The sequence below is a fragment of the Eleginops maclovinus genome, chromosome 8 (genome assembly GCF_036324505.1).
Source record: "Eleginops maclovinus isolate JMC-PN-2008 ecotype Puerto Natales chromosome 8, JC_Emac_rtc_rv5, whole genome shotgun sequence".
Classification (NCBI taxonomy): domain Eukaryota; kingdom Metazoa; phylum Chordata; class Actinopteri; order Perciformes; family Eleginopidae; genus Eleginops; species Eleginops maclovinus.
The window spans coordinates 10,367,439-10,389,648 of NC_086356.1; the positions used below are offsets into that span (position 1 = coordinate 10,367,439).

At 39.9% G+C, this 22,210-nt stretch overlaps 1 protein-coding gene across 3 annotated transcripts; it reads left to right on the forward strand.

Moving 5' to 3' along the window:
- The first annotated feature begins 328 nt into the window (after positions 1–328).
- Positions 329–22,044, forward strand: kcnn2 (potassium calcium-activated channel subfamily N member 2). Of its 3 annotated transcripts, XM_063888977.1 has the most exons (9): positions 329–1,197; positions 1,572–1,667; positions 10,918–11,336; positions 11,617–11,758; positions 11,869–11,979; positions 12,065–12,192; positions 14,191–14,199; positions 17,084–17,153; positions 20,055–22,044. In XM_063888977.1, exons 1-9 carry the CDS (start codon positions 427–429, stop codon positions 20,328–20,330), a joined length of 2,022 nt encoding a protein of 673 aa, XP_063745047.1. In that variant the 5' UTR covers positions 329–426; the 3' UTR covers positions 20,331–22,044. The 3 variants fall into 3 exon arrangements, with proteins under 3 accessions (XP_063745047.1, XP_063745045.1, XP_063745046.1); XM_063888975.1 differs by lacking the exons at positions 14,191–14,199; positions 17,084–17,153 and having other exon boundaries at positions 20,055–20,303; XM_063888976.1 differs by lacking the exons at positions 14,191–14,199; positions 17,084–17,153 and having other exon boundaries at positions 1,575–1,667; positions 20,055–20,303.
- The last annotated feature ends 166 nt before the right edge of the window (positions 22,045–22,210 follow it).

Genomic DNA, 22,210 nt, shown 5'->3' on the forward strand with positions numbered 1-22,210 from the left:
GCAGTATCTCAGAGGTGTGTTCATAGAGTGCAGTACAAAATTAGAAACACACCTTTTATGTGTTTGAATTAACACTTTAAAAACATCTATTTTTCAGAAGTTTTAGAAAGAAGTTACGTATACGTTCAGATATTTGTAAAGATGTAAAAGTGAAGGTAGATCTCCAAAAATATGAAAACAGTCATATAATGTATGTTGATCCTAGTGGAATGAGGCTGGGCTTCACGTCTCATGGTTGCAACCTTTTTTTCATGACGTCGAGACAGTTGTTTTGGTCCCCCCTGCCCAATCGGAGGCTGTGCTCTCATTCTACCGGAGCCGAAATGGGTCTATTCATGCAGCGGCTCTGTCCTCCCGTAAGTACCATAACGCCCTTCGTGGGGTGCTCTGTGGTACCCGACTGCTGCTTTAAACGGCAGCACTGACATGGAAACCCCATTGCAGCTGCAGAACGATTTCTTTCCAGAGCAGCAGTTCCAGCACTGTAAGTACCAGCACTACTGCGGGCGGGAGGATCGGATCGGCAAGCAGCACGACCAATGCTGCACCTGCAGTAGCTGCACCTGTGATGCGAGAAAAAGCCTCGTCTTTCGCGGGACATCGCCGACCACTGTGGGAACTTTGAGGACACCTTCGGAAACGTCTTCGAGACAAGGTTGCCAGTACAGCGTCTGCGAGTTCACACCCTCTAGTCATGGTAGTTCATCCAGGCATCATCATCCTCACCATCAGCAGCAGCATTGCCGCGATCGGCAGCGGGGCAGCCTGGGCAGCAGCCACAAAGACAGTAACTCCTACAATGAAATAGCCATGAGCAGCTGCAGATACAACGGCGGCGTAATGCGGCCGCTGAGCAACTTGAGCTCGTCCCGCAGAAACATACACGAGTTTGATTCCGAGTCACAGCCTTTGCAGCCCATCTCAGCCGCAGATGCGTCGGACACTTTAGTATCCAAGCCGGACAATAATTCCACCACACTGATGCCTTACGCATCGGGAGACGGAGGGGGAGGCTGCGGTCACAGCGGCGGTAAATCGGGGAAAAAGAAGAACCAGAACATTGGGGAAAAGCTGGGGCACAGGAGGGCCTTGTTTGAAAAAAGGAAGCGGCTCAGCGACTATGCTTTAATCTTTGGGATGTTTGGGATCGTTGTTATGGTTATAGAGACTGAACTCTCATGGGGAGCTTATGGAAAGGTACGTATCCACGCAGAAGCCAGACACTTAATTTATGACACTGACGGAAGAAGTAATTAAGCAAAACTTGGGCAGAAAGTGTTATATAAAAGTTATATAAAACACTTTGCCTTGACTCACTGCAAAGTGTCCCATGTAGTCACATGCAGGCCAAAGGCCCACTGCTGTCCACCCATCGACCCCAATAGTACACAAATATATCTCATGTCAGAATTTTCTGCAGTATATGCTACACTTTAAGAAGCTGCATTATTACTTGTTTTTCCTTCAGGTTTGTGTCTTACATGTAATAATAAGGCTGGTTTACCATCATAAGAATGTGCTTTTATGTCATGATGTTGTGTGTTGGCTTTAGTGTTATTGCTCTTTTCCAGGAGTCCCTGTATTCATTAGCTCTAAAATGCCTGATAAGCCTTTCTACCATCATTCTCCTGGGGCTGATTATCATATACCATGCAAGAGAGATACAGGTAATGTTGTCACACTTTTCCTATTCTTTAACTGTTCGTGTTGAATGGTCATCAGTCAGTACATGTCTCATCACATTCAGTTAATGCTCAATTTGATGTGAAATGAACCCAACTTTACAGGAAGTCACAAATAGGTTTGGTGGTCAAAATGTTTTCCATAAAATTAGTATTTGCTGTCAGGAATTATGTTCTTTATTGACTTTCACAAGTGCACTAAAACAAGTTATTGTATACTGTAGGCAAGTGAAGTGTAATATTTCGGTTTCTGTGCACTGTGGGACAGAATAACTCAATGAATTCATATTTATTCTTTTTCTTCCCAAAGTTCACATGAATAATGTATGTTCCAGGACTCTGGATGTATTGAACCCCAACAAAAAGCTATAGATCCCTGTGATTGCATAATGACAGTAGATGTTTTTGCACAGTAGAGTTTAGTAAACTGATGATCATCTTTTGAAGCCCCATTACCAGTTCATTATACATTTTGATAAGATTAATGAACACCTCGCAGGGCTCAGTGGATGAATATAGATTGTCTGCGTCCCCTGAGATGTTCCAACACTTGGACAGTTTTATGACCTTGCCTCGGAGCATTGTTACATTACTTACAGTTATTCCTGCGCTTCAGCACTTGTGTCTTTGCTTAACAGCCACAGAATGAATGGTGCCACTGTCTGCAAGGTGGATGTATGTTGACAGCAAGCTTTAAGGGATCAGAAACTGGCTTTTCTTTTAAAAATTAAATCAACCTAAAACAAAAACTTGTCTTGAAAAAAAACACAACTCAAGCATTTTCGCAAATCTTGAGTGACACAATGTTTAATCGTGTTAATGGAAGGATGATGAAAATGTTGATTTAAAAAATGATATTAGCTGATCCAGCTTTTTTTAATATGATTATATTTCAAATGTAGAATCTGTTTCAGGACACAGTAAATGTAACATTTTGACAATTTGCATTGTCCATCAGCGTTGTTGGAAAATGTAGTGCTTACTAGTCCAGTGGAGAATCAGTCATTGAAATAGACCAACAGTGAACGTGTTGCCCCCTTCAGAAGTTTCACTGTAAGCCTTTCTTTATGAGGAATGAAACAAATGCTCAAAATTATCATAGTTCAATGCATGAGAGAAGACTTGTCATTTCCCCAGCAGGCAGTACCCAGTAGCTGTTTATAAATTACAAAGCATACTGTATGTTTGCATGAGAGTGTCGTATATCAGTCTTCCCTCCCATGGCCTCCGCACCTTTTACTTAATCCTGTGTAAATTATTCAATTCTTAAACTGAGCTTCTTGCTTGTGTTAACTTTTCTTTATGTTAAATAATGTAGTGATTTAGTTGTGACTAATATCTTGCAAAGGTGCATTTTTCATCACGGCAGGTTTCCATTTAGAGAGTTTTACAACAGATTGTGTTAGATTAGTAGTTGTGCTCAGCTGTGTGTTTATGGTCCTTGTAAACCAGTTAAATACTTAAGCACTGGATTTGACTACACACTTTCGTTCACCATTTCCCACATATTCTCACTGTCATGGTGCAGCAACACATCTGTATTTGTAAATATGGTGATGGAAGCAGTTTAAAAGAAAACTTGAGGGCTCTTCATTTTATAAGGTAGAAATGTGTTTTAAGCAACACAATTTGCTTCCCTACAAGTCAGCTGAAATGTTCATTTTTAGCTCTAAAACAAGCTATTTTCCCCATTCCTTTGATTGTCAGTAGCTGCACATGTACCACACCAGAAGGCTGTTTCAAACCTCTTTGATCCAGACTCCTCTGACAGTCATGTCGATATCTAACCAATTTTTCATCCTAGATAGCGCTCTCTCGTTTCACAATAACATTTCCTCTTTTGCTGACCCAGAAAAGTTTATGGAGGCAATTGTTTGCCCCAGAGTTGATTACTGCAATGCACTTTTCACCACATATCCCCTCTCCTCAATGATTTATATACACTTTATTGAAATGTAGAAGCCTGAACACTTAAATGAATCAGAAAATGTCATCACGTTACTGCAGTGTTTCTCACTCTCTGCTCCTTCTCTATAAATGTTGATTGTAAGGTCTGTCCTCAATTCAGCAAGTCCTCTTTGGAACAAACTATCAGCCAGTTCTTGGAAACTGACTCCGTCCTTTTATTTAAATCCAGTTCATGGTGTTTATGTTTGGACTTCCACCACACACATCAGCTGCTCCTTAGCTTTCCTTCCTGAGGGACTTTAGTGCCTGTTTTTGCTAATCTGTCAATACTTAGTTCCTGCAGACTGACCTTACTTGCACAACACAAACACACATGCACACATTGTTTACAATTGTGTTCCCCTTTCGCTTTCTCTCTTTCACTCCTTTGCATCTGATAAACATATGTGGTTTGACTTCATATGAATTCAATGTAAATGTTTCAATTTTATTTTTCCAAGTCTGGTTAAAAGCCATGTGTTTCAATGAACCCCTGACCCCAGTTTTTAACACTAGTTTTTGTTTCCTTTGCAAACTTGTAGGCTTCTTGTCCAACTGATGCTGACTCAAGTGATGTCCTCTGAGGCAAATTATGGGACTTTGTTCAGCTCTCTCTAGAAATCCAAAAGACATGTGATATATTGTCAGTTCCCCTTTAAAAATCTGCAGAGCTAAGCTAATACACTGAAATAAGTAACATTTTAAGATTATCCAGAGCCTCATACATTATACAACTATCTTCAGATGCTGTGCTGCACTTCAAATGACCAGTACATTTACTTAAACATGAAAGCATCAATGGAGAGCTCCTTTACGTCATAGCCTTCCCACATAGAACTTCACTGAACAAACACAAACATACTGACTAATTGACTCCATACGTAGTATTAAAACCCTGAATAACATACCCTGTTGTGTTATTCAGAATACTGAATGTCCCTGTTTTGTCAACCCCACTTCATTTTTGTTATGCCTACATGAAGTAAAAGCAAAATTAGTAAGTGCTTTTTCTAAAGTGCACTTTTCCATGTGAGATTTTTTGCTCCTGCAGTGAAATAGATTATGCATGCACACCCATGTGTACTCACAGATGCCTGTCAGATATAGAAGCATAAGTCAGGATGATGAAATATTTCTTTACCACTTCTAGCCCCTTAAAACTGATTTACTTGTCAGACTCGGTAAAGACGGTGCCCTCTCATGTTACAGGGTATACCAACAGGAAGTTTTTCTTCCTCAGAGTGACTGAAATCTCAAAAGGTCAGGTCAGAGGGGTCAGATGTTGGACACCAGCTGTCATTTGAAATTTTTAGGGATACATACATTCATGGCTGTGCAGCGATGGCAGTGATGGTGACCTACAGAGCTAACTGCATTAACAGAGAGGAACAGTGTGTTCTGCTAAATATCCTTAGACCTGTCTAGCCCTCTACAATTAAGATTCCTACTATTTATGTTTAATCTTTTGCACATATTAATGTTGTTCAGTGCCTTTTTGTACTTCTTCTTCAAAAGTTATTGGCCTGATTTATCCCCACTGATGTCTCTTGTGACAGCTGGCGATCCGCCTGAGGAATTTTTAGACTTTTCAGTTGAGTTTGCTGCGTTAGCAGGCAGAGACTTACTGTACAGGTCGAGTGGAAGTCTATAGCTGCTGCATGCCTTTGATTTGTCATTGTCAAAGTCTGATATGAGCCACGAGCTGGGAGCATCGTTCTGCTCTCACTGCTAAGAGAGTTGATGAGTTCACCTTTTTCCCAAACACACAGGAACTGACATTTTTGGGAGTTTTCTCTCCTCACATCAAAGGCTTGTTGCCGAGGGGCATTTGTGTGAAGGCCATTGTTTGGTCACCGTACCTTGTCATGACAGTTCTGCTGACTTTTCCTAAACTAATGCTTTGGGGGCTGCTCTGTCTTTGATGTTTACTTTTTGTGATAAAACATGTTTTCACAGTTGCACACCATTACATTTTACAATCTGCAGAAAAGATAAAAGAACAACAATTATCCAAAACTGTGCCAGAGAATCCTGCCAAAGTCAGACTTGGCCGTGCTTGTCAGACCGCCTCTGGGTGGTGCGTGTTTGTGTTATAGATATGGTGTAACTTCAGGACATGCTGTGCATTTCTCACAGTGAAATCTGTCCTCTACCTGAGACACCAGACGGGAGTCAGATAACCACCACTGGCTGGTGACCTCAGTGTTTTCACTGAACATACAGGATTTCAAGGGCAGATGCATGCCACCTCCCACAGAGTTTATATTCCTTAATGCTATTGAAGCTCTTCATGTGACTCCCATGCAGATGATGTTTAGGTTATTAATTTGTTGGCCACAGCTGCAACACTTTCAAGAAAAAAAGATGTATACAAGCTTTAACTTTGGCTCAGAGAAGCTTAACTTAACTTGAATAGAAGAATGTGTATGTAAATGGGAGACTTAACTTAAGAAACAGAAGCAAACTGATTCTGCAACCGCTTCAGATTTACTCCGTAAAGTGGCCGCTTTGATATCATAAATAAAGCATTGCATTAATCGAGCAGGACCTCTCAACCTAATTCGCTAATGAGATTGAGCGATTTCATTCTCAGTGACAAGATATATGTTCCCATCTCCACATTACACAGATTAAATATTGAGCTGGACTCCATTAGTAATATTGAGCGTTGTGAAACCAGTAACCAACCCAGCTTAGCATCGCAGGTTAGCTCCTCTGAGACTGCACAGTGTTGACGCAGGCGGAGAATGATCTCAGGACATATTCAGCTGTATTGTGTCTCGACCTGACATGAATGAAACCTTCCTCATGATGAGGAAGGAGCATGCACTCTTAGAGATTAGACTGGATTTTGAGTCCATCAGAAAACAAGCTGAGAAAAACGTGACTGCTAGGTTTGTCCTCAAATCGTCCTCGTCGCCTCACTCAGTGTTTGTTCTCTGAGATGCGTTTCACAAAGCAGGGGCTTAATGTGTGTGCTCTTGTGCTTTGTTTTCACTCTGAAGAATACAGATTTTTTTGGAAAGAGACGACATTTTGTCCGGGGACAATGTTAAAATTAGGATTAGAATAAGGCTTGCATAGTCATACTCCAGTGTCCATAACAATATATGGGCCAGATTTAAGAACACAGACCTTTTAAGAAAATAGTTATTAAATCAATCAGTTCATAACCGATGACAGTTACTTTGTGTGTCGGTCCGCACCCCTGTTTGATATTTCTTAACCATTTTAAATTAATTGCATTAAAATGTTGTGCAGACATTCATAGTCTCGATTGGATGAACACTCTATTTCCTCTAGCACGTTTACTTGCTTAGTGATATGGCTAAACTGACCCATTAGGTGACTTAATGAACTTACAAACTTTTCAATTTGTATGTTTGTTTGGTTCAGCTTGAAACTGATGTTCCTGTTTGTGTTTATGTAACGTGGAAGTTGTTAACAATCCCTGATGGCAGATCTTCATTTGTTTCTTGTTTTTTCAGTTTTTGACGATCTTGCTGTAAAAGGCATTATTATAGTTTTTGGGGATGTGTTGTGAGGTGTAATTTATTCACATCCCTAAATCCCTCTCCAGTACACATTAATGATATTTGATTTATAGTGTAATACAGGTATACAGTATAGAATTATAGGCTCAACTGTGTAAGTTACCTCAAATTTAGACGCCTTTAATCTGCTGTGTTTAAATTATTTGGCAGCCTTGTGTAACTCATTTAAAAGTGTCCTGTTTCATTATGTATGTCTTTATTCCTAATTCTCGGTGTCTTCCTCTCCATCGTCTTATGATCTAAAACATATATGTATATGAATATGTTGTTTCCTTTACCTCTCCGTCATAACTGTTGGGTCTGCTGCTGGCATGGAATATCGATGCTCTGAAGTAAAGGGCCCTTGAGTATTGTATTTCAGGTCATCCATTACCATAATTGCTTTTAACCACCAAGTAGGCTTTCCTTATGCAACCTGCGCTTAAATGTTTAATTGCATTGTTTTGAGTTAACACACTTTTTAACTGCTTTTGAAAGGATGCCTGTGTTGTTCAAAATGTAAAATAAAACGCTGCTTGTGCAGTGGGCAAACAATAGATTTAGCTGCATTCAGAGCACTACCTCTGTAAGTAAGAAACCATAGCAGATTGGAGTCACAGCTTGTGTTTCCGTGTCTACATTACACTCACTTGGTAAGCCCTACAGGACAATCTTGGTTAGAGTTACACACTTCAATGACAGATGTCAGTTTGTTAAAAGAGCTCGGTGTCGCTCATTTGATATGAACAACTGCCTCTGAAAATTTAATTAATGTGTTTTCTGTGTTTGGGGAAACTTTGATTGTAGGCTTTAAATAAATATAGATGAGCTGCAGCGGCTTTGTGGGTCAGCTGAACAGTTTCTTTGGGGCATGTGTTAGGTGTAGCTTGTTTTGTTTTTGTTGTTATGGACCAGCTTGTTGACGGTTGTTATTTCTTGTACAGTGACATATAATTGGCTCAGAAGCAGTAATAAGAGTGCAGTGTTTGTTGATGTTGGGTCAGTGAAGTTAGTGTGTTGAAGCGAAGCGCTGCTGTAATGCTGGAGTGCCTTAGAGGCTGTCAAACTGAAGCATGTGGAGCATTCATGTATGTCTGTGAGAAAAGTGGCAGTGCACACCATTATTGATTTGTACTTTCTTTGTCCTTGAAAATGTTGAATAAGGGCCTTCATTTCAGTGTGAGGAAAATGACTACTTCAGCAATTCAATTTTATGTATTACTGTGAAATTTACAATCTAGGTCACTGATCCCATTAGCCCTCTAGGTTTGGGATCGTTTTCTTTTTTTCTATAATGAACAATTCCAGGTAAAACTAAATGAAGAGTAGTCGGCACATGCCCCAGTTGTGTTGTGTGCCTTCAGTGTGTGTTAGATGTTATGAACATTGTACCTTCAAAACTGCTGTTCAATAAATCAATGTATACAGTATTTCAGGATTAAACAGCTATGGGGACTGTTGGACAATTAGTCTGGTGGGTAGTGAGAGGCCAAAACTTAGGCTGTTGACATGTGACATAGAGAAAATTAAAAAAGGGAATTTCAAATTTGATTTCAAGCTTACTTTATAGTGAAGAAAGTAACTGTAGTTCTGCTATAATGCAGAATAAAGTAAAGGTGGTTATTGCCTTGTAAAAAAGGTCATGCTTTATAAAGAGATACATTTATTATATGAATTAAATTCCTATAACTGTAGAGAACTGCTTTTAATCTTTCCAGAAACTGATATGTCCTTGACAAGAAAATACAATTATTGGTCATGACGCACACAAACAAAATGTTATTGATGCAACTTTATTGCAGGAAAAGGGAAGGAATTAAATAGAAATCCAAGCCATTTAAGAATTAAAAATTGAGATGTCGTCCTTCTCAAAAATGTAAAACTAAAATTACATTACCACTGTTATAACCCCGGCATCATTATTTTTGTGTCATCCCTTAAATTTAAAAATATATCCCATCCTTCTTAATGGTTAATGTCAACCAGTATTTGTGTAGTTGAAAAAAATCCAAATTGCACATTTTAAATATCAAAGATGTGCTGAGCTCAAAGATGAATGATGTACAACCCTTTTCTTAGAGATACCAAACTTTAAGCAAAAATATTGTACTTTAAGTGTGCATATTTTCATTTAAATCCAGAGATGTATAATTCATTGCTATGCATATCAACGAGTTGTCCAACAAAATGTAATCTTGTGCAGTTTTTTCAATCCTCACGAGAGGCTTCTGTTCTCATGGCAAATGCAACCGCTAGGAAACATCGCTTATATTTGCTGACGGCAACATTTAGTGAAATATCTGCTGCCAGTTGTGATGGCCTGTAGCAGGCAGAAGACCTTGAGGTGATTGAGTGGATAGAACAGGAGCAGCTGTGGAGTGTGGTGTGTCAAGAAGGGGAATTATTTGACAAAGGTGATGGAATCCACTACAGTTTGAAAGTATTTAATCTGTAAACCACAGAGGCAAATATAACACTCAAAGAGAGGAGTAAGATTGAGAGTTTATCTACGACTGTAAGCATGATCGGGGATCACTGTGATGGCAGTGATGGACTCCGACGTTAGTTCAGGGTGAATACACCCAGCAAGTGAATCTTCTGGCCGAAGATTGGATTGAAAGTGATGAGGAGGAGGGAGGGGGATGGACAAAAAGAGGGGGCAGCAGAGGTGACCATGTGAGGAAGTCGCTGTATATGACAAAGGACAGGGTGGAGAAGAGTGATGAGGAGTGTTGAAATCCACCCACACTGAAGTCCCCAGTGTGAAGCCCTACCTTCTGCTCGGGGTGGCCAGGCGATCAGAAGCTAATGCTAATGTGGAGGCGGCAGATGTTCTCATCAGTAAAATGCTTCCTGCATGCTGCTAATGAAACACTTATTTTCTTATCCGTTTTATTCAAGGAGTCTGTAAGCAGAAGAAGAAACAAACCTTTTTGTCTTCTCTTACTACAAATCAATTCCATTGTATGAATTCTTCCCAGAGCCCTAGGTGATTTCTTTAAATGCTTTGTTTTATTTAACCAAACCTGAAATTGCAAAGACGTTACATTTGCAACAATGATGACAAAGAGAAACAGCCAATCCTTTAATTCATGAAGATGGAAACTGGAGTTTGAAATTTTTCTCTATTTTTGCATGACTTCATAATAGCTGAATCATAATGCTTTCGATTAATAGATTTTTAAAAATCTATTTAGCTCAAATTTGAAGTGACTTTCTACCTTACAGACAGCAGTTGAATTAACTTTAATATTTAAATCAAATAACTCATAAAATACGTAATCTCACAGATTTTGTTAGCATGATGAAAGTAATGGAAAAAACATGCAGTATAATTTTCTTTGAAAAATATACTTAAACATGAATGCATGATACTTCATGTTGCAACCTTCATCAGATACCCCAGTGCATATCTGAAGGCCACATTTTTGCCTCAAGAGTGTGTAGCGTCCTCTACTCATCATATAAGTAATTTCTCTTTATTTTTTTCTCCTCCAAATGTTGTTTCGAGCAAAGGGATACATTTTACGCTCATTAAAATGGCCAAAAGTAATATGATGCATATATCATTTGTTTTAAATGGGGAACAACATTGAGAAAAAAACGCTAGGTCTGAGACACAAAAATATGATTTAATGACCCCAGGCTATTTGTGACTTATAGTTTAATAGGGTTTAATGATTTCCTGTAGCTTGCTGTGTCACCATGATGGAAATGTTACCCTCTGTCAGCCTCACCGTGCCCTTTCCCTGCAGTTATTTATGGTGGACAACGCAGCAGATGACTGGAGGATAGCCATGACATATGAGCGCATCTTCTTCATCTGCCTGGAGATCCTGGTGTGCGCCATCCACCCCATCCCAGGGAACTACACCTTCACCTGGACAGCACGCCTGGCCTACTCCTACGTGCCATCCAAGACGGATGCAGATGTGGACATCATCCTGTCCATACCCATGTTCCTGCGGTTGTACCTCATCGCTCGTGTCATGCTGCTGCACAGCAAGCTCTTCACAGACGCCTCGTCCCGCAGTATTGGTGCACTCAACAAGATTAACTTTAACACACGCTTCGTGATGAAGACCCTCATGACCATCTGTCCCGGCACCGTGCTGCTGGTCTTTACCATCTCACTGTGGATCATTGCTGCATGGACTGTGAGAGCCTGTGAGAGGTGCCTGGATCCGTTTCTCACGCTATACAGCACTGCTCAGCATGAAACATAGATAAGGCATAAAAATAGATAATGTACACAGTGCTTACCACACTGGATCTAAGCATCCTAGAAAGATTCCCAGGAAACAATTGTAGTCCCGAAATATACTGACAGCACATTTTATGTTATGTACAAAACTACCAGTATTTCTTTATTTTTTTACACATGGGAATTAGTCATAATGTTAATCTGGAGTGCATCTCATGCATGAACCTTATGCATTTATTATTTATTGCAGGTACCATGACAACCAGGACATAACCAGCAACTTTCTAGGAGCCATGTGGTTGATCTCAATCACGTTTCTTACCATTGGTTATGGGGATATGGTCCCAAACACGTACTGTGGGAAAGGAGTCTGCCTCCTGACTGGCATTATGGTGAGAAAATCAGAGTGCTTGCCGGTCAATATTTAAGTAATAATAGTAGCTTCTATGTTACTTTCCACACACATCCACATGATGTGCCTGAATGTGTGGCTATTCCACAGGGTGCTGGCTGCACTGCTTTGGTGGTGGCTGTGGTGGCAAAGAAACTGGAGTTAACCAAAGCTGAAAAACATGTCCACAATTTTATGATGGACACCCAGTTAACAAAAAGAGTAAGTAAAATCTCCACATTTTGGATGTTAACCTTTCTGATTTCTAAATTCAAATGTATCCTCATTTATGTGTTTTGCTCTATAGGTCAAAAACACAGCTGCGAATGTTCTCAGGGAGACGTGGCTCATCTATAAGAACACCAAACTGGTGCGGAAGATGGACCACGCTAGAGTCAGGAAGCACCAGAGGAAATTTCTCCAAGCCATTCACCAGTAGGTACCCCGCTCTCAACCGCGGACCTCGCTGTTCATGTTGCTCTAATGCCTTTCATTCCCCCAGAGTGTTCACTTGATACTGATGAAACACTCATTTGAAATCTGACTTGTTTGACACCTGTAGCAAAAATATGTGCTGGAGGATCTTTTATTTGTTTCACCTGATTTAACAAACTTTACATTTGCAGCTGTGGAAATTAGTTGGCTTGTTGATTCTGCTTCACAAAGAGTGGTAAAATAGGCTATAGAACTACATGTATGTGAATAGCATTCGCTGATACATAAGAGGACGTTGTAATACATGTATTGTAATTCGTCATTATGTAAGTTGCATATTGTATGTGGAAATGGGCATTTTCCTTGGAATGAGATATCACTCCTCTCCAAGTCTTCAGTTCTACATAGGTACTTTTACAAAGATTTAATTTTACCTAGAAATATTCTCAAGTTACAGAATAGAAAGCAGTATGATATTGATCTATATCTCTGCTCCTCTCACCTTTTCTGCAAGATTGACCGGTGTGTGCTTCTTTCGCTGTAAATGTCAGGTTGACCTCGGGGCTGACACATGTGGGTTTCTACTTTTCTAGCGACTGGTCAGACACTTACCTGTCAGCTAGTCTTTTAGTTAGTCCCCAAGGACCCCCAAGGTACTATCTAACTCCAAAACAGTATTGATGTAAGCTACACCTCGCTCCTATTTTTCTTCAACCTCCAGTGCTTGCAAGCACATCTCAGCACATCTGTGGCCCTTTCCAATGACTGGCAATCAGCTCAGTGCTTCATTAAAACAAGTAACTAGTGGTGCATTGCTATTATGTAGCTTTATGCTCAAGTACAGTGTCCTCGCTTGTATGTTTGTTTGCTGTCTGTGGTTTTGTGTATGTTTATGGGTCTTTGTTGTGTGCAACTTTTATTTGTTCATGAATCTTTTGGACATATATTCATGTTTTAAAGACATAAAGATGTTTAATCACAAGGTAGAGAGGTAGAGAAACACACAGTCTGCTGCTGCTGCTGCTGCTGCTGCTGCTGCTGTTGCTGCTGCAACCTGCTTCCAGATTTGTGCTGTTTAATAGCATTTTGTCATGGTTGCTGTGATGATGTCCTTGCTGTTGTATTTGGCCGATTTGCAGCGGTAATGACAGCGACTCATTTCCACCTCCTGTTCTGTAGGAAAGCTTGATAATGTAAAACCCTTGGAGCTAAATTTAAATCTACAGAGAACCAGATTTAGTGGGAAAAAGTCACGTCCAGCTCTGTGTGCAAGGACAACTACTCGGCATGGAGTCAACATCCTCCCGTCACACCGTTATCTTTTATCTGTTTCGCTTTGAAGGTAGTGTGTTCACAGGCTTTATCTTGGAGAGTTTGAAGTATTGCCTGTAGGTGAGATGAATAAAGGACAGGAAGTGTTCTGACAGCGAGCAGTTCGCTCAAGTGGAGGGTTGGAAAAGACCTACAGCATACCTTGAACTGTCATGACGCAATAGCAAATATCAAATTAGATACCCTTGTGCCGGTTTCCTCTAGTCAAAGCTGCAAGGCAGTGAGAGGAACTTCCAGAAGTTTTCATGAATCACTGTAAAGGATGTGAGGTGTAAACATTTTTTGAATGGAGCCATACGTAGATGCCTTAGGCCACTGTTTGTGTTGGGGAATGTTTACAGGAAGTTTGTTTTGATCTACTGTGTTTCTGATAACCAGGACAAGTGTGGAAAAAAGGGATTAGACTTAGAGAGCAAGACACGCTGCAGCTAATGGAAAACAGTCCAAACTCAAAGAGATAACACGCTGGTTGCAGGAAGAAATAAGTAAAGGGAAAATAGTTGCCGCTGTTCAGAGGTGAGGTGACGGCGTACCAATGAAGCTTCAAGCAGCCAGACTTGAGAAAACAGATTTTGCCATCTGAATATGTATATCTGATGTTGTAATAATTCATTTGTCTACTTCATGTTTCCTTTTTTTCCTGGTTGTGTCGACACAATGCAATAGAGCTCGAAAGTAAGTCTTCGCCTCACATGTAGATACAGACCTGTTGTGTGCATGCTAACGAGAGCTTGTCCTTGAACCCAATATGTGACTAAAAAATTACACTCCCTCATTTGATAAGTGAAATTCATGACACAAGAAATGTTGTAGCATACACTGATCAAATCATTTTGCACGACATTATCATATTGTTGCTAAATAATTTCATTAAAGATACAAAGGTTTACACTTGATGCCCGTTTCCACTGACTAACATGTCAATTTGATAAAACATACATTAACCATTGCCATTTACCATTTTGCATACAAACAGCTTTATTAACAAACGCCTTTTTTACGTCTTATTATTGGGTAGACTTGTGCTGCACTTCATAGACACACCCATGATGCATCTTAAGTGAATTTCAATTATCGGTGATGGAGGGTGTTTTTCTTTCCATTTTCTGCATGGATGTGATGACAATTTGATCTTTAATCAGAAAGCCACTGATTAAACTCCAACCAACTGTGCTTTCACGTACCGAAGGATGACAACTAGAGCTCTACAGGAGATAGGCCTGCCGTAGCACAAGTATACAACTTACAATATCCCTCAAGTCATGTTATACAACTTAGCAGTCATGCTCATACCGATCAGGGCTCAGGGTCATCTTTCGGCGTGTGGAACCATTGTTTCGCCTGTTGCTACATTTGCAGCCACATTTCCTCCATTTCTCTGTTGGATGACACAGTGGAAGACGCTGATCTAGTGTTATCATGGCTGGTAAAGAGCATAATAACACGGACGCATAGCTTTCATTTCTGCACTAGGTAGCATTAACAGAGCAAGTAGTAGACACAGTTTAAAAAGTCCTGAGGTCATTTGGATGGTGCTGTTTATCACACCGCAGGCATGATGTAGTGTGCATGCAACCAAATGTCTCGCAGTATGTTTGAGGCCATTACATCTCCTACATCATGTGTCTCAGTGCAGTCAGACCATCCCCTTTGGGAACGCTGTCCCTTTCCCTTTACAAGGTTGAAGTGGGAATTATGGAAAGGGGCATGGCAGTGAGTGCTTGTTAGCTCAGAGATCAGTGGATTGGAGAAACAGGAAAGTGACCCGAAAGGAAGGTCAAAGTAAAGCCTCCTAGCAATCCTGTTTGTGCCCGAGAGGCTGCCACGGTGACCGACAGCATGAAGCTGTCAGCAGGGACAGTAAAATAAAAAAACAGACGGGCTGCAGAGTGGTCTCCCTGCCTATTACACTGAAGATAAATTAGCATTTCTTTCCACAATGAGGTAAAACGAGGTCATGACAAAGAAAGCAAGCCGAGGGGGTAAAAAATATGGCACAGCACTAACTGAGATTGCCTTAACTGATTTAGTGTGGTAGTGAAAAGCTTAGCGTAGCCCTTTTCCTTGATGAATAGCAAGCACATTTAGAGTGGCGATTGAAAAGGAGAAATGCTCATGGGGAGTGATTGACTGGGGGAAAGAGACACACAGTATTCAAAGACGGGCCAAGTAGGTTTCCTCGTCCTAACCTCGAGCTGCCCTTTGCTTTGAACCCATCTGACAGGTATTCGTCATCCAACTGTGAAATGTATAATTTCAACAGGTCTTACATCAAACGTAAAGTAATTTGACATTGACTATCCATTACCTTCCATCATTTTAGATACGCTCTTTTTCTTTTATTTAAACACATGAGTAATACAAGTGAAATTGTACTCTGTACTTGTCTTTACAGTCTGCTCTGTATAAAGCATTTGCTCCTCCAATGTCAGGACACCGTCCTTGGCCTTTAGTTTTCTTTAGGGACTTCCCTCTGAATGTCTAACCTGTAATCTTCGCTCAACATCTGCCTGTATTCAGGAAAGAGATAAATGATCCTGCATTGCATGAGAATAGTTGCATTTCACCTAATTAACAGATCCACCCTCCCAAGGGCCCCTTAAATCCGCTATTCATAAATAACCTTATAATCACCTCAAACTGAATTCAGTCAGCCATAGGTTGTTCTTATTACATATTTGAAACGTTAGCAAACTGGCCATCATGATGCTATTCTGTGTATTGCGCCCAGCGTAATTTAGCATGCGTGGGTGATTCAGGAGAAAAAAACCCTCTTTAATATCTTGAAACCACGTGAGGTCGACTCTCTACAATACTGCACAGTTGCTGTTTTTGATTCCCCTGAGAAGCTCAGTGAAAACAGGCTTTAGGAGCCTAATTAAGCAGGCAATGTGAATTATTCAAGCATGTTGTATGAAGTAGGCAGTTTTTTTGCATACCACAAGTAGGATTTTTGGTGCACAAAAAAAGTGGGCCATTAATTTACTGACGCTGGGAAAAAGAGGCCTTTTTATTCCTTTTTTAACAAGTGATGTATAATTATTCTATTCATGATGGAAGATTAACAGGATTCATTAAATGGCAGACTGTGTAATCCAAATGTTTGTAGTGGAAGACCGTACACATATGTGCAGCTGACTACTTTCAAAATAAACTTCTTTATGTCAACATAAAACAGTGTTTGATATCTATGGCTTTTGAGTGACTTAATAATTCATACAGAGAAAAGTTGGTTTAACCAAAAAGACAAGTTTAAAGATTCAATACACTTTGGTGTTTTATCATCTGACATGTTAAGCTTTAGGACTTGATATTGGGTATTGGATTGAAAAGGATGTAGAGCTGGTCTCATTCTCCTCCGTGGCAGCGCCCTCACCCTCTGTGGTCTCCTTTTCACTTGCATGCAGCTCAACCAAACAGACTGACCCCTGCATTCTCGACACACATTCTGTGCATGTCCTGGGAGTGTTCTCCGTGTGTATGCCTTGTGTGTGCACAAATTTAATGACGAAATTCTGATAGCGTTAATTTATTGGGTTCTGAATGGTCTTGTGTTCAGATTGAGAAGTGTTAAAATGGAGCAACGCAAGCTGAATGACCAAGCAAACTCACTAGTGGACCTTGCTAAGGTAAGCTAGACTAACAGTCTACTGCTGCATTGTACATTAGGCTACATAACTATCCTGATAAGCTTCTTTCCTGTGTGATTGAATTCAATGCATGCTAGTTCACACGCTGAATTAGTTGTGTCTTCTGATATAATAAAGTCTACAGGTGTCAAATAAACAGACAGGATGATTATACATACATCTGTGTGATGCCTCTGGTTGTCTGCACTCAACTGAGATCCTGTTTTTTTGGGTTTAAAATATTAACTTCATTTTATTTCACAGTGTAAATTGCTATCCCCGTGACATTTTTCTCCAGAAAATTAATGAATGAAAGTGAGGAGAAACCCTTTTCTGCCTGTGCCGTTTTACACTTTATGTATTCTCTGATGTTTGTCTCCAGATGCACTAAACAGAAGTTGAAAAAACCTTAGGGAAAGACCAGGCAGCGTGCCAGCCTGACACAGCAGAAACAGTAACCTGGGAAGGGAGACACACTGTGATCTGATGATTCAGCCAGAAGTTAAGGCAGAGAAAGGGGGGAGAGAAAGGCAGGGGGCTTTGACATTCAAACGTACAGCGCAGTCGAACTGGATTCAGGCCAGCGTGTCACCTAAGGTATTAGTTAGTATTGCCCAATCCCCTCGCACTGTAAAACAGCAGCAAGAGTTGTTATGTGACATTGGATAAAAAGTGGCTTGAAGCCAGTGCTGGATATATAAACCCTGTTATATGAGTCTGTTGCCATAAGAGGGCAGCGCAGCCTCAGTCTCCCTGTGCTTTTTTTCTGGAAAGATGGAGCTAAATAGAGCTGAACATATCATTGGCAGCTGCATTGCCACTGCAGTGCAATGTGAAATTCCTCAGAATACAATGTATCCCCTTAACTCATTATCTCCTCTACAATCTTGGATACAACCTGTTTTTTTTTAAATTATTTTTATTTGACACACGGTTTGAGTGAATGTTGTTTCTTTCCACAGCATTTACTTTTTTACATTTTGTCACTCAGGCTGAATTAGATGTCCTCAAATTACAAAATCGCTCACTGAAGCTGTTGTTTATAATGATCTCTGCCGCTCTCCTCTCTCGTCTTCTTCAATTTTATTGTCAAATACTAGATATATGGTGTCAATTTTTGTTTTTATTATACAGTTGAAGTTCATCCAACATAACGGCAGTTTCATCCTCGATTTATATGTGTTCCCTCCCTATGATTTTTCTAGGGCCATTTATTTTGGTCTCTAGCATTTTATGTCATCACTTTTAATGTGTTTCTGTTGCATTTCATGATTTACAGATGTCGCCCAGACTTGGGTTGTTTTAGATCCACATGCAATACATTTCTGAGTCATAGGAAATATTACATGATAATATATCAATACATTTTATTAATACACAAACCATTTAAATGTTGAATTGCGATTGTGAGCAACTGTCAAATCTACACATCAACCAGACATTAAGCATTTCATTTATGTTAAAGTCCATGATACAAACCCTTGTCTCCACTAGCTGTCAGGGTGAGCGCTGTCACTGCTACTTTAGTTTTCACTGATTCACATAAACAACCCATCCCATTACTCCCACCTCAAATCAGAATTGGACAAGGTAAGTGATGGATGACATCGCCTCCAGGCTGCCAGCAGGGATTATTAGTCCTCCGCTGAATAATACCTCAGAAACCGCCCTGCAGCAACATCACTTCCACAACTCATCCCAAATGTGACATGGATTTCTTTAGAGTGTTGACTACTTTTAAAGAGTGAACCTCAGGAGCTAAAAAGCAGAAGCTACAGTATATTTTCCTGATGGATCAAAAGGGCAGAAAGCATCATGCGAAATCAGTAGGCACCTTTCTTGTCTCCTCAAGGTTATAGGATAATATACTCTTGTCTGCATGGTAACGAGAGGTCTTGTAAACCGGTCATATAAAATATACCCTTCTCAACCGGCCTTTGCCAGAAAGCTGTCCTCATGGTTGTTATTTAACCTGATGTTGCCCCCGGGACTGGAGGACAATGGGACACCTTGATAACAAAGAATCCATTATGGTACCATAATAAAAGCTTTTACTTTAACTTGTAATATTTGATTTGACATTTTGGCTTGATTGTTATGATGCTTACTGATATTTATATTTCCTCCTATTGCCTTTTGTGTTGATGCTGCGATTATAGGATGGCTTAACACAATTTTTAATACGGTATTGAAAGAATTCCCATATCAAAGTTCAGTAAAAAATATACGTAGAATCATATGTAAAATGTTCAATATGAGGCTACAGCTGTCGGGTTCAGGGGGGACGCATTAAGTCGGTATCTTCAAAAGTAACTTTGTTTAAAAAAAAGTATTTCTTTGTGTTATTACCCCTCCACTGTAACTCAGAGAGTAAATCCTTTCCACTGAAACACAAAAGGGGAACTAAAAAGACAGTAATTTTCCTCGCTTTGGCTGCTGTAGCCTCATATTAAATTCTGTCCCTATCACTTACATTGAAATCACTTGAGAGGGGGATATCTTTGCCAGCACAGAACAGCGAGAAAAGACAATTGCCAGAACAATTAACACTTTCAATGAACCTATGGGCACATGAATCTTGTTTTAAGACAGTTTACTTATAGTGAGTAACTACTGATCTATTCATATTTATTTTTCTATTGCTGAAAGTCTGAACAGAATGTGGTGCAAGAGTGAATATCTTAAGTCAAGGTCACATTCTTCTATTTCATTTTCCTTCTTTTTCAGAATGAACTCTGTCAGCTGTATAGTTATTGAAGCATCAAAGTGTTGTTCTGTATTTTTTATCCTGTGTGTTAATAATGGGTATAGATACAGTATGTTATTTTCAGGTTGTCAATCAAAAATAACAGCAATTTGAAAAATGACAATATTAACTGTATTTCCTCTCCACTCTTCCAGACTCAGAATATCATGTATGACATGATATCAGACTTGAATGAGAGAGGAGAGGACATGGAGAAGAGGATTGCGCTGCTGGAGACAAAGCTGGAGACTCTACTGAGTAACTTGCAGGCTCTGCCGGGACTCATCAGCCAGGTCATCAGCCAGCAGCACAGGGACTTCCTGGAAGTGCAGCTCCAGCCTTATGACAAACACAGCCCTGAGCGCTCACAGTCAGTGTCCCGACGAAGGTCGTCCTCCACAGCACCACCCACATCCTCAGAGAGCAGCTAGAGTCCAAGGGGCATGCCTCCACTGATGACTTTTGCCATCATATGGCCAAGTTGCATTTATCGTAAAGCCTTATGGTTTCAATAAGTATTATCCAAATTCTGATGACAGAATCCACAATACTGGGGACAATGCATTTTAATGGATAACTTCATGCTGTTATTTGTTTTTTAATACCTCAAAAGATGATGTTATCCTTGCTCTGGTGACATGACCCCAATGGCGCTTCCCTCAGTAAAAGGCCTATCGATGGGGGTACGATACAAACTCTACTCCATCTCTATGCAGAGATAGCCAGTTTTATGTGGCAAGGTTACCATAAGTGAAACTATTGCACTAAAATAGTGCTTCTCACAGACTTTGCTCCTGCTGGCTTGAGTCAGTTGCCGTGTTCCTCGAAGCAAACTGAGTAATCACTGAGAAATCAGCCAGGAAGCATGACAGTGATATTGGGGAAAAGAGCTGTGTTTGATGGACTGGAGTGAACTGAGAGCAGGCTGCAGATGAAAATCGCTGCTGCACACTGTCACTCAGAGATAACTTTAAAAAGCTTGAAATGAGGGAAAAAAGCATATATCTTTTAGGTTAGGAACAGCATCAACTATAGCGATTTTCCTTTGCAGAGTGCCCCTGTAGAATGACTATTTTTGGGGTGGCACTGCAAATAATTTAATCCTCTAGTCAAAATGAATGCATCAAAATCTGTACTTGCACTTACTTTTTAATCAATGCACTTCAATGCTGACTGACGTATTATATAAAAATGCGTTGCTCATTAAAAGAAGAACATTTGAGATGTTTGGGCATGGGTTTATTATTGTCAATTCTCAAGTTGTGGCTAGTGTTGATGAATCAAGTCAAAGCCCTTTTTTCCCCACAAAGAAGCATTAACTTAGAGCTGTAGAGATCTACAGGAGTTTGTTTAGTGATCAGTAATAATTATCCCTTGTCTTGCTGTGTCTCACCTCCTGTTCATTTTTTCCCTGTGCTATTTATGCTTGCTGTCACCCCAACTGGGCAACAGCAAATGCTGAACAACAACTCGCTGAAACACGTATCTACCTTTTAAAAAGAAAATGCCTATTTTTATATATTTTGATGAGGACAAGCACACCTCCTACAACTAAACAAACAACAATGGGGATAAAGCGACGGATTCAGCATATCTAGCATTTGGTTTAACATTTCTTGGACTGGAGTTAAGATACATAAGGTTGTCTAATCAATTATATCCTGATCTTGATTATGAACTATTTCAAATTTGGAATCTTTTTAAGATTGCATTGACTTTTTACAGCAAAGGCTTTAGATGACGCTTGGCTGAGCTCGAAGGGCAATATTCAAGAGCGGAGCTGGTAAATCTATATCTACAATTTCTATCAGGTTTTGAATTGTTCAAAAATAAAAATAAATATAAGTAAATATCCTCTTTGGCTTTTCATACAGTCAATCTCTGTATTAACTGTTTGAAAGGCCCTGGTGTGGCCAATATACCCACTAGATAAATAATATTCACTATATGACAATAGTTTTGAATGCAACCTTTATTAAGGTTCACAGAGCATAGCATGGGCCAGAGGAGTTAATCAAATTGACAGCACTGATCTTGTTCAACCAGCCCACCCACTAACCAATAAGTCAATGATGGTCAACAAAATGACAGATATTCAGTCCACAAACTTCAGCAACATAGATACCAATGAGAGATTATACTGTATGCGACTTAAACAATAAACAATTAAACAATAACAAATATACAAGTTGACTGCATCTTCTTTGTTGTGAGAGGATTTGTATTTTATATGTTTGTTTGTGTATTAAATTAGATTTTTGGCATGACAACCTTTGATTTTTCACTGACCTACCAATAAGTGGAAACAAAT